The 12576-nt window shown below is 36.9% G+C and overlaps 2 protein-coding genes across 2 annotated transcripts; both read right to left on the reverse strand.

The window, feature by feature from the left end:
* Positions 1-1198: 1198 nt before the first annotated feature.
* LOC138898343 (secreted RxLR effector protein 161-like) lies at positions 1199-1894 on the reverse strand. Its single transcript, XM_070184401.1, has one exon. It carries the CDS (start codon positions 1892-1894, stop codon positions 1199-1201), a length of 696 nt encoding a protein of 231 aa, XP_070040502.1.
* A 5224-nt stretch (positions 1895-7118) lies between these two features.
* On the reverse strand, positions 7119-7658 carry LOC138898344 (uncharacterized). The gene has a single exon (XM_070184402.1). The coding sequence runs from the start codon at positions 7656-7658 to the stop codon at positions 7119-7121; it is 540 nt and encodes a 179-aa protein (XP_070040503.1).
* Positions 7659-12576: the final 4918 nt, after the last annotated feature.

Below are 12576 nucleotides of genomic sequence, written 5' to 3' on the forward strand. Positions count from 1 at the left end.
GGAGAACCAGGGGTTTTATCCCAAGTAGAAGCATAAGGCCCCTCTTGGGTGGAGTGATGAGGTCCCTCAGTTGGTTCCCCAGTAGTATTGTCAGGTGCCAAAGTTTCGACATGCACCGGTTCCCTACTCTCTATCTGTATACCATTTTTTTTTCCTCTGAGACCAATTCGCTTCCGACACACTCGCATAACCCCCAATAAGACTTCCCTCAGCAGCTATTGACAACATATTTTCTATAGGCTCTTGTTCTTGTAACTCCAAGGTAAACTCAGAAGACATAAGAAGAGCATTACCTATAGAATCGGCAGCATACCGATCAAGGCATGAGGTAGTCTTTAGCGATTCATCACTATTACAACCCACTCCTTGCATCTCAAAACTTTCTTCCACTGGTTGACTAGAGATTCCCTTATGTTCTTTTTCCGCCACTATATCTACTTCTACCATTTTTTTTGACGAGACAGAAGGAGAGGTCGCTGCCATAAATTTCTTGGGAGTCGAGGTTTTGCGACTCCGATGAGAGCTAGTACTCGACTGAGTTGGAGAGGAACCATTATGTGGTTGTGACTCTAGCTTAGGGTTTGGATTAGATGGTATAGGGATTATAGGCTCTAGCACTGGGGTTTCAATGGGTGAAGACACAGTGGGGACGATGCTTGGATCATTCTGAGTTTCCAAATTTTCAGACATGATGGAGGGTAGTGAGAATTCGATGGGAAAAAAAGAGTGTTTGGTTTGAGGCAAAAAAGGGAATTTTTGGCTTTGATGTGAACAATTATGATAGTGACCGTGAGAGAAGTTATTTAAGAGGGGTGAGGGACCGGTTAGGAACGAGTATCAATATGGGTAGATGGGTCATTTCATAAAGGGTAGGACGTTTGAGTTCCAAAAAGAGAGAGAAAGGAAAGATTGACATTTTAATGACGTGGCACCATTTTAGCCGTTAAAAAGATGTGGATGAAAGTACATAGAAACTACTAACGTGTGTCAAGGGAACCAGGTTCCCTTACAGATTTTGTAAATGTGAACTTCATCCTTTTGACTGAAATGTAATATCATTGGCCACTTGTTTTCTCTGTAATCGTCATGTGTGTCTACTTGCAACGGTATAGAGATGAGTTAGACTTTACCAGAAAATACTTTTTAGCAATTTTACCTGCACATTTCTTTCATAGCCAATCATTAAGGGACCAGTTCCTTAGCTTGATTTTATTAACCCTAGTGCCAAGCGGTTCCTTTCAAAGTGTTCTCTACTCAGTGCTTTGGTGATGATGTCTGCAATTTGATCTTCTGTGCTACAAAATTTCATACAGATGAGCCCTTTTTCAACATTATATATATGGAAGCGGTGTCGCACATCAATATGCTTTGTTCTCTTATGTTGAACCGGATTCTTGGCCATGTTGAGAGCAATTGTGTTGTCACATAGTAAGGGCACACAGTCAGAAAATATACCAAAATCTTCTAGTTGTTGCTTGATCCATAGCAATTGAGCACAACAAGAGGAAGCCGCCACATATTCAGCTTCAGCAGTTGAAAGAGCCACTGAGTTTTGTTTTCTTGTACCCCGTGAGATCAGACATGATCCCATAAAATGTGCCATGCCAGAAGTGCTTTTTCTATCTACTAGATAACCAGCATAATCAGTATCAGCATATCCGATTAAATTAAAGTTATTTCCTAAGGGATAGTAGAGAACCAGGTCCTGCGTGCCTTTGAGATACCTCAGGATTCTTTTGGCAACTTTCAGATGAGATTCCTTTGGATTAGACTGAAACCTAGCACAGAGTCCCACACTGAAAATAATATCTGGTCTGCTTGTTGTGAGATACATGAGTGACCCTATGATACTTCTATAAATGGTCTCATTTACAGGAGAACCATGTTCATCCATGTCCAGACAAGTAGTGGTAGCAATAGGAGTATCAATGATTTTTTATCCTTTTATATCAAATCGCTTTAGAAGCTCCTTGATGTACTTTTGTTGACTTATCATTGTCCCCTTAAGAGTTTGCTTGACTTGTAATCTCAAAAAGAAATTTAATTCCCTCATAATGCTCATTTCAAACTCATTTCTCATGAGTTTTGTAAATTCCTCACACAGTGAGTCATTTGTTGCTCCGAACATGATGTCATCCACAAATACTTGCACAATGAGTAGGTTCCTCCCTCGTTTCTTCAAAAATAAGGTGCTGTCAATTTTTCCTTCTTGTAAAGCCATTTTGTAGAAGAAATTTGGAAAACCTTTCATACCAATCACGAGGAGCCTGCTTTAGCCCATATAATGCCTTGTCAAATTTAAAAACATGCTCAGGATGCTCATGATTCTCAAATCCAGGTGGTTGCTTGACAAATACTTTTTCTTTTATAAAGCCATTCAGAAATGCACTTTTGACATCCATTTGAAATAATTTTAATTCCATATGAGATGCAAAGGCAATGAGGATTCTGATGGCCTCCATTCGAGCAACTGGAGCAAAGGTTTCATCATAGTCAATCCTTCTTCTTGATTGTAGCCTTGAACTACTAGCCTTGCCTTGGTTCTAGTTATGTTTCCAAACTCATCAAGTTTGTTTCTGAATACTGATCGAGGACAAACCTACACCACTATAGAGTAGCGAGTATGGTCAATGCAGTTTTACCCAACGAGGTCAGGATCGATTTCCACAGGGAGTTAATTTGGCTTGGAGTTGGGTATCTAACTAATCTAGATGTGCGTATTGTTCCTAATTGCACTTCCAAACATTGTTGCGATTGATTCTATTCTAATTTTATACTATTGTATGCTATAAGCTAAGTACAATATTTTTGGTGAAAGTTTTCAAGTGTTAAAAGGCACTAGGGAAGTGACTTCCTCCTAGGTGAGTATCTAATGGGTATCAAAAATCTAGGACAAGCTTGTTATGATTGGGGTCATGATATAACCATCACACATAAGTGCTCACTCTATACCTCTCCGTAGTTTGAGTGACTTTGCCCGATTTGGCTTTCTCAAGCCCAAATGGGTGTTCATACAATACAAGTAAAATTGGCTCAAGTCGGATATTACTATCTCTAGGTTTAAGCCTTTAATTGGGGCTATCAATCTCTTGAGTTCACCCCAATTCCTTGTTAGCCTAATTTTCCTAGACTTAGTCCGAGCCTAAGTCATAAAGGCATGATTCAGTATTTGCAACCACTAATTCTATAATTTAAGCATGAATTAGGCTAAATATCACTAACCCATAAATAATTAAGCCCTAGAATTCAAGACCCATTAAATACCCACACTACGGTTGGGTCACAACCCTAGCTATGGGGTCTAGCTACTCATAATAACAGCAGAAATCAAAGATAACGATGAAATATAAGCCATAATATTAAAGTACAAGATAAGAATCTAAAGTTTGAAGGTAAATCTACTCTAAAATTGTCCAAAAAGGAAAAAATCAGCCATTCACGTGCTCTGCTAAACAAAACTTAACCTAAAATTGATAAAAGGGTCTATTTATACTAGGCTGAAAATTTCGGACAAAAATTCCCCGCTCTCAGCGTCCACGCTTGGGTTTTCGCGGCCGCGTAATAGTGAGTGTGATCCGCGTTTATTCATACCTGGGCCAGGGTAGATCTTCATTTCGTGGACCACGTAATGTTCACCGCGTCCGCGTGAGATTTCTTCGCGGCCACGTAATTTGGACGCAGACCGCCTTCTTTATTTATGCCCATTTTGCAAAGTCTCTGAACCTCGACAAACGATGTCCGCTAAATTCCAACCGTGGCCGCGCCAGTCACTTCACGGTCGCATCTTTCTGCTGCTCTCAACGCTCAATTTTAGTGCTCAAAACAGCTTCTCTGAATCTCTATTTCGCGGTCCGCTGAATAATGGCCGCCTCAGCGATAATAATTTCGCGGCCGACCTTTTCTATCACGGTCCGCGTTCCACAGTATTGGTCCAGACTTGGTTTTTGTTCATGTTTGACTCCTTTATGAGTTGGTTATTGCTTCTTTAGCTCATTTCGAACAAAACCCTGCAAGCAAGCACATTAAGTTAGTTTTCGAAAATACCTTTACGCATTTTTGGCTCAAAACCTAAGTAAAAGAGAGCAAATAATAGGCTAAAATCCCTACTTATCAAATACCCACATGGTTCCTATAACAATTCTGTCAGCAGGTCGTGGAACCAGGTGCCATACGTTGTTCCTTTCAAATTGATGGAGTTCTTATTGCATAGTCGTAATCCAATCAGCATCTTCCAATGCTTCCTTGATGTTTTTGGGCTCAATTTGAGAGAGAAAAGTTGAGAAGGCAAGCGCGTTTCTTGTCTTTGAACTGGTTTGAATTCCTGAGTCAAGATGAGTGATCATATTTTCAGTAGGGTGTGAACTTTTGTGTTTACAGTTAGACAACTGAACCTCATTGTGGGAAGGTCCAGGTATTTCTGAATGTGATCCTTGGTTGTCGTGAGTTCTCCTTCTCACCTCAGCATGTGGGGTGCCTTGTACAATATCAACAACTCTGTTTTCAGCTTGAGTTGCTGTGATTAAGGAACCGGGTTCCTCCCCATCAGTTGGAGATATGATTGCACCATCATCATTTGATTCCTTGATATGGTTCATCATGTCAGCTTTTCCATTTGACATGTCAATGACTTCACCAGGGATAGTTGATTGTTCTCCATCTTGATCAATCTTATCATGTGAATCATTCCCACATGAGTGGTGAGATTTATCAAAGATCACATGTATACTTTCCTCAACGCATTGAGTTCGTTTGTTGTATACTTTGTAGGCTTTGCTTTGTGATGAATAGCCCAGAAAGCTCCCTTCATCACGTTTGGCATCAAACTTTCCTAGTGCTTCCTTGCCATTGTTGAGTACAAAACATTTGCACCCAAATGTCCTTAGATGTGTCAACTTGGGCTTCCTCCCGTTCAGTAGTTCATATGGGGTTTTGTTCAAAAGGGACCTGATCATGCACTTGTTCACCAAGTAGCATGCAATGTTGATGGCTTCTGCCCAAAACAAATTTGCAGTGCCACTGTCAATCAACATTGTTCTTTCTATATCTTCAAGGGTCCTATTCTTCCTCTCCACGACACCATTTTGTTGAGGTGTTCTTGGATCTGAAAAATTATGAGTGATGCCATTTTCAGCACATAATTCATCGAATTTGGCATTGTCATATTCTATGCCATGATCCGACCTTATACTTACTACATTATGGCTCATCTTCACCTGGATCTTCTTCACAAATGCAACAAATACTTCAAAGATTTCATCCTTGGTTCTGAGAAACAGAGTCCATGTTAATCTGGAATAGTCATCCACAATAACGAAGATGTACTTCTTTCCTCCTCTACTTGGCACTCTCATAGGTCCACATAGATCCATATGGAGGAGATCAAGTGGCCTTGAGGTACTAACTTCCTTTTTGGTCTTGAAAGAAGATCTGACTTGCTTTCCTTTTACACATGCATCGCACACCTTGTGATTCTTGAAGCTTGAGTTGGGCAAGCCATGAACCAGATCCTTCTTGACCAATTTATTCAGCAACATAAAGCTTGCATGACCTAGTCTTTTGTGCCATAGTTCAGCATCATCATCTACAACACCCAGATAACTACGATCCCCATTTTGTAGGGATTCAAAGTCAGCAACATAGATGTTTTTGTATCTTTTAGCCACCAAAACCACTTCATCAGCCACAAGATTTGTGACCGTGCATATTTTTGACACAAATTCCACTCCGTTTCCCTTGTTACAGATTTGGGAGACACTTAGCAAGCTGTACTTCAACCCGTTCACGTAGTACACATTTTCAATTGAGTGAGAAAGAGACTTCCCAATCTTTCCAACTCTCAAAATGTATCCTTTTTTGCTGTTTCCAAAGGACACACTCCCTCTTTGCAGGGCCTTGAGTGAAAGGAAATTATTTGTGCTTTCAGTCATGTGCTTTGAGCAGCCGCTATCCATGTACCATTGTTGGTTGCTCCCTTTCACTACTCTCTGCACAAGGAAATCAAGGGTTAGACTTAGGAACCCAAACAAGTTTGGGTCCCTTGTAATAAGGAAAGGGATGAATCGGGACTCTTCTGGTCCAAGCATGCATCGCATATTTTTTATATGAGGTACCAGGTTCTTTAGCAGTAGTTACCTTTTTAGCAAAAAATTTATTTTTCTGTTGAGACTGAAATCTGGCCTTACAGGTTTCCTTAAAGTGCCCAGTGTTATCACAGTGAGTGCAGACCAGTTATCAGGTACAGTAACGTACTAGCTATGAGGGATGTATGGAGTATTTTCCCTTTGGAACCCTATTCCTTGCATGTTTCCCCCATTATTCTTATACATGGCAGTGATAACATCAAAGGACCAAGTCCACTTGAGTGATTTTTCTAGATCACTCTTAACTCTTCCTAGATCTTCCTAAAGTTGCTTGTTTTTCTCTAGTTCGGCACACAGACTGGATTTTACTGATTTTAACTCATCTTCAATCCTAAGATATTTCTCACTTGCAACTTCCTTTCCCTTTCGAGTAATCTCATGACCACCTTCTCCTTTTTGTTCATCAATTATTTCCTTTAGGTCTACAACTACCACTAATAGGTCATCTCTCCCATGCTCTATGTTAGCTACCTTTTTAGTTAAGGATTTTTTTCTCTTCTTTAAGACACTCAATGGTCTCTTTTAAATCAACCACAACAACTGTTAGGTCATCTCTCTCATGTTCTATGTTTGCAATTATTTCAGCTAGGGCACCATTTTCTTTTTTCAAACTCTCAATGGTTTCTTTTAAATCGACCACACAAACTACTAGATTATCTCTATCATGTTCTACTTCTCCTAGTTCCACAGTTAATGCATTTTTATCATTTATAAGACTATGATAAGCATCAATTAAAACATTTGCCAAAGACATAAGTTTTTTTGGAGAGTAAGACTTCAGATTTCTTTGAACATCTAGAAAGTTTACCTCATCGTCAGATTGTGCCATCAGGGCAAAGACAGTGTCATTTCAGTTGCTTCACTTTCTACTGCCATCATTTTGTTGTCGCCTTTTTCATCATCTTCTCCAGATTTGCTGGAAGAGTCTCCCCATGCAGCAAGAGCTTGTTTCACAATATTGTCAGCAACATATTTTCTTTAGAACCGTTTGTCAAGAACCTGGTTCCTATTAGTTGCTTTGTCTGTGTTGTGTTTGTACTGATCTTGCTTGAGGAAAGGGTAATCTTTGATAAAATGTCCTGACTCCCCACACTTATGACATAGGTCATAGCCTCTTTGCTTGCTGGAGCTGCCCCGTTTTGGAATACCTCCATTTTTGCAAGCCATTTTCTGAAACCTCTTTGTCAAGTAGGCCATGTCAGCATCCTCACCACTTGATTCATTGTTGTTTGTCTTGAGGACCAGGTTCTTCTCCCTTTTGGGATCTCTTTTCTCATTGTCCTTCTTTTTCTTCATTTTATAAGTTTTCATATTCCTAACGAGTTCATCAATGGTCAGCTTCTGTAGATCATTTGCCTCTGTGATAGCATTTACTTTGCTTTCCCAAGAACTGGGTAATGCGTTGAGTATTTTCCTAACAAGTTTGTTCCTTGAAATGATTTCTCCCAGAAAATGGAGCTCATTGATGATAGAGGTGAAGCGAGTGTGCATGTCTTGAATGGACTCATCATCCTTCATCCTGAAGAGCTCATACTTTGTGGTTAGCATATCAATCTTCGACTGCTTGACTTGAGTTGTCCCTTCATGAACTGTTTAGAGAGCTTCCCAGATCTCATTGGCTAATTGACATGCTAAAATCTTATTGTATTCGTCTGGTCCAATACAACATACGGGAATTATTTTTGCTCGAAAGTTCTCTATGGCCTTTCGATCATCATCGTTGAATTCCTTTCTTGTTTTGGAAACTGTTACTGTTGGGTCACCACTTGTCTTCATAGGGACGAAGGGTCCATCGCAAATAACATCCCAGAGCTCTGAATCTTCAGCCATAATAAAATCATGCATCATTGTCTTCCACCATCTATAGTATTGGTCGTTGAATCTTGGTGGTAGATTGACCTTCTTCAAAATTTGGTGGAGCAGCCATGAGGATCCTTTCTAGGTGTTAGCCTCATAGAAAGAACCTGCTCTGATGCCAATAGGTAGAAACTAAGGGTCCACCAAACTATATAGAGAACCATGTTCTATATTAGTTTCTACTGAAACACATGCACATTGCAGTAAGTAAATGACACAATGGAATTTTACGTGGAAAACTACCAGCTCACAGGATTAAAAATCACGACCTACCCTTGTAGGATTTCAACTTTACTACTAAGCAAATTTTAGATTATAACCTATTGTTAGGAATTAATCTCTTAATCTCTTACTAACTTGTAACAACTCTATTACAAGCCCCTTTGTAATAACTCTATTACAAAGCTTACAACTCGACTAACTCTAGCCAAGATACAAACACAAGGTTTAAGATTTTACAAAAGTTTCCTACACAATGCTTCTAACTAAGCTAAATAGGAATCACAAGTAAGTACTTTAACAAATATGCAACACAACTAAGGACATGTAATGACTCAATACAGGAAACTGGTCATTTGTTATATTGTTCTTTGTTCTTGACGCCTTTGAGAATCGCTCGTTGGTTTGATGCACAGACTTGAGAGAATGTTGGATCGATTCTTTTTTCTTCTAGTGATGTTTTACCTTTGGTTTAATATTAATATTACATAGGTGACATCACTTGAATGATACAAGCATGTTTGGTACAAGGGCATTCCCAATGACGTTGACTACTGTACTGTTGCGTGTGCGGGCAGCAACTTTATAGCTGTTGGGAGGTTGACTGGTACGGTCACCAAGGGAACTGATGTCCATCTGTTCCCCTTGTTGTTTCTTTGACTCTTAAGAGATAATTCGTGTCCCCAGCTTGAGACTTGTTATTCTCACGTACTTAAGGATCTGTATCATGTTCCTTATCTGATTCTTATCAGTAAGTTTGTTAGATCATCAAAACATAACAAGAATGCATATATCTTATCAATCGTACAATATGCTTGTATCAAGCATATTGAAATTAATAGATGATAGTATTGATTGAATTCAGAAATTAGGGATTTATGGTTACAAATAGTACTTTATACATATAGGGGTAAAAGTATAAATATAAAAATTCTTAACGGGTTAACTGTTTATCCGATAAGGAAATTGAGTAATCTGCCCCCAAACCGTTAAGCCGTTAATTAAAAAATCTCAATATGTTCACCAACCATTACCCAATAACCCGATACCAATAAGCCGATAAGCTAATTTTTTGGTTCGATACGATTACAGTTCGATTTTGAACGACCCTAATTTGACATAAACTGATCAACGCTAACAAAAGGGGAAAACGACAGTTTCATACACCTAAATTCCTACTCATAGGGGGACCAAGCCACTAACCATGTTAAACCAAGAATAAGTAAAGTAAACATTAAATGGTTGATTTTTTGGTTTAACCCATGTACGAAATTCATTAGTCCGACTAATTAGAGGCGGATCTAAAATTTAATATTTATGAGTTTCTGCAATGATATCAAGTAAAAATTGGATTCACATTCAAATTTTTAGATATTTTGGTAAATTTTTCGAACACGTTTACACTGTTTGGACAAAATCTAATGGGTTCATGTGAACTCGTATGTCGGGAAGTGGATCCGCCCTCGCGACTGATTCAAATTTTCACTATGTAGCACTCGTTAAAGCTAGAAGTTTTCCCTATCATAGGGTCTTCATCCATTGAGTTTGAATCCGAAACTTCTAAATAAAAATAGATGAATCTCGTAGGGCTCGTTTGGTATAAGAGATAACTAATTCCGGGATTAAATTTAAGATTAGTTTATCCTATGATTGGTTGGTATAAAATCGTGGTATAACTAATTTCGGCATTAATTATTCCGATATTGCATTTTATCCCTATGAAAAAATAGAACAGCTAATCACGAAATTATTAATAATGAGATAACTTGTATACCAACCAAACTGCCGTTTGCGAGATATTTGAAGGATGTTGAAATAGGGAAAGTTAATGTCAAAGTTTGGAGGGGAGTTGGTGTACGAACTGCTAGGAGACCAAATTGACCAACAAATCCCAAAGGCAAACCCTTTCAAATCTTACCAACTCTAACAACGATATTGTGACGACATGATGAGACGTGTTTCTATTTGAAAGGTATTGTGGATTGAGCGATTAATTAATTATTATTACTTTTTTAAAATGTAAAAATACAAATTATTTTAAGGAACTTGTCTCGTGACATAAAAATTATCAAAATCAATTCATAGCTTTAATATCATTTTGGTGAAATGGAGGTGGCATTTGGATTTAGGATTTTAATTATTATTTGGGCATATTTTTGAAGAATAATCTCGGGAAAAGTTTGTTTGTGTCGTCAATTTTATAAGAACCTAAATAAAAATCATTTTTTATTTTTGAAAATTTTTAGTTTGGTTTCCAACAAAAAGGAAGTCTGTTTTTATAAAAGAAAATATGATTCTTTTCAGTTATTCAAAGTAATTTTGAACTTTTGTTCTAATCCAACCTGGGCGTAAATAAAATACAACCTATTTATCTCCTTGTTCATATTATATTAATTTTGTAGAAGAAGTCACTTAAAAAAAAAGCAAAAGATTTGTCCACTACTCGTGCTCAACTAGTGCATTAGACACACAAGCATATAAAATCAGTTGATTTCAACTCTTGTTTTTGGTTGGTAAGCACACAATAATTGACAAATAAAGGGTCGACGTGGTCTGCTTGTCGAGCTAAGTAACAGAAGATAATTAAGAGTAGCATATAAGATAAAATATAAACATCTAATTTATACATAGGAATTAACATAACAATCTACTCACCATAATAAATGTTGTAAGCAAGCCATTAGAACTTGGAAGAACAGGCGGATTCAAAAAATTTAAAGTTATGAGTGCTCGCCGAAAAAAAATTCAAAAAAAGAGGAAAATTGAGTTTAGCTATGGATGCTCACTTAATATTTATCGAAATATTTTTATAATTGTCTATGCAAATTTACTAAATATGATCAAAGTTAATGGGCGCTTAAACACCCACATGTGCCCATGCGGATTAGAAATCTCGGATTTGAGTACCAAAACATGATCAATTCATTTTGAAAAGTGGCATTAAAATCCCGTGAAATAGATTTTATACGATACTAATTCAAATTAGTCAATATAATACACTTTCTACCGTACAAATTCATCAGATTAATTGAGTAAATAGGTTCCAAAACCAGAATAATTTAAAAAGTAGAAGACACTTAAGTTGTGTCAAGTGTAATTTTTCCATCTCATTTTTCTATCTAATGGCAACAACCACTTGATATTGAAACCTTACTAAGATAAGAAATAGGAATCGTGTCAAAGAAATGGAATTTTCGTAAAGTCTAGGAATAAGTTGAACTTTTGGGTTAGTAAAGTGTTTTGTAAAGAGCCGTAAGCGTGCTAATGTCTATGTAAATTATGTATAACAACTTCTAAACTTAAATTTAACATTTTCTTTTCCTCAACCAATAATATAAAACTGACAAATTTGAGGTAAGACTTCTACACTATAGGTTGAGATTGTTGGTAGGAATGAAAATGACCATACATATGGTGTGTTTGGTAGGAAGTAAAATATGTTTAGTAAAATGTTTTACTATTTTTTCATATTTGGTTCGCTTAAATGTTTTGAAAAATATTTTCCAAATTTTTTTTTCAACTTTCTCCTCATTCCTCATCCCCACCAACCACCCCACACCCCACCCCACCCTCACCCCTATCCACCTTCATCCAACCCTAATAGTACTTTCTTTTTATGTTATAGATAAAACATTTTTTTTTATTTCAACAATTGAGCATTTTCATTTCACGATAAAAAAAAGTATTTTTATTTTATTTTAACAAACAAATGCTTTCTTTTCATGATGTAGATTTTTTTTTTATTTCAACAAAATGACGTACTTAGTAAAATGTATTTTCTTTTATTGCAACAAAAAGAGTATTTTCATGTTGTAGAAATAATACTTTCTTTTTCAACCAAAAAAAAGTATTTTTTTTTTAGTTATGGAGCACAATCAACGTTGTTTTTACGTAAAAAAAGTAAAGCAACACAATAGTTCCTTTGGGTTTGTCTAAATTTATGGAAGAATAATTAAATTCTTGAAAGAAAATAGAGTCATGAAAATATTTGGTATTTAGGGGGGAAGGGGAGAGCACAGGAAACATAAGGACTTGGGGGGGGGGGAGGGAGGAGAGTAGCATAATTTTTTTTTTCTTAAAAAAAAAATTGGTTTGGTTTGGAATTTTAAAAACCGATCAAATTTTGTTTGGTTTTGGTTTTAATAAAAACATAACCGAAAAAATCGACTATGAAAGTAGTTATTTAAATCTATTATATATATATATATTATATATGTATATGTATATTTTTATATAAAGTTTCTAAAGTTTATGGTACATATTAGTCGTTTGTATTTTAAATCTAGTTATTTGCTATTATAATAATCGAATTCTTTGTCTTTACATTCTAATTTGATTGATAGTTTTCTTTTGCTAAGTA

This window comes from Nicotiana tomentosiformis, chromosome 9 (genome assembly GCF_000390325.3).
Source record: "Nicotiana tomentosiformis chromosome 9, ASM39032v3, whole genome shotgun sequence".
Lineage (NCBI taxonomy): Eukaryota > Viridiplantae > Streptophyta > Magnoliopsida > Solanales > Solanaceae > Nicotiana > Nicotiana tomentosiformis.

What these genes read in the sequence shown, in the direction of transcription:
- LOC138898343 (XM_070184401.1), bottom strand. Translation starts at nt 1,894, where the DNA reads ATGGATGAACATGGTTCTCCTGTAAATGAGACCATTTATAGAAGTATC.
- LOC138898344 (XM_070184402.1), bottom strand. Translation starts at nt 7,658, where the DNA reads ATGAAGGATGATGAGTCCATTCAAGACATGCACACTCGCTTCACCTCT.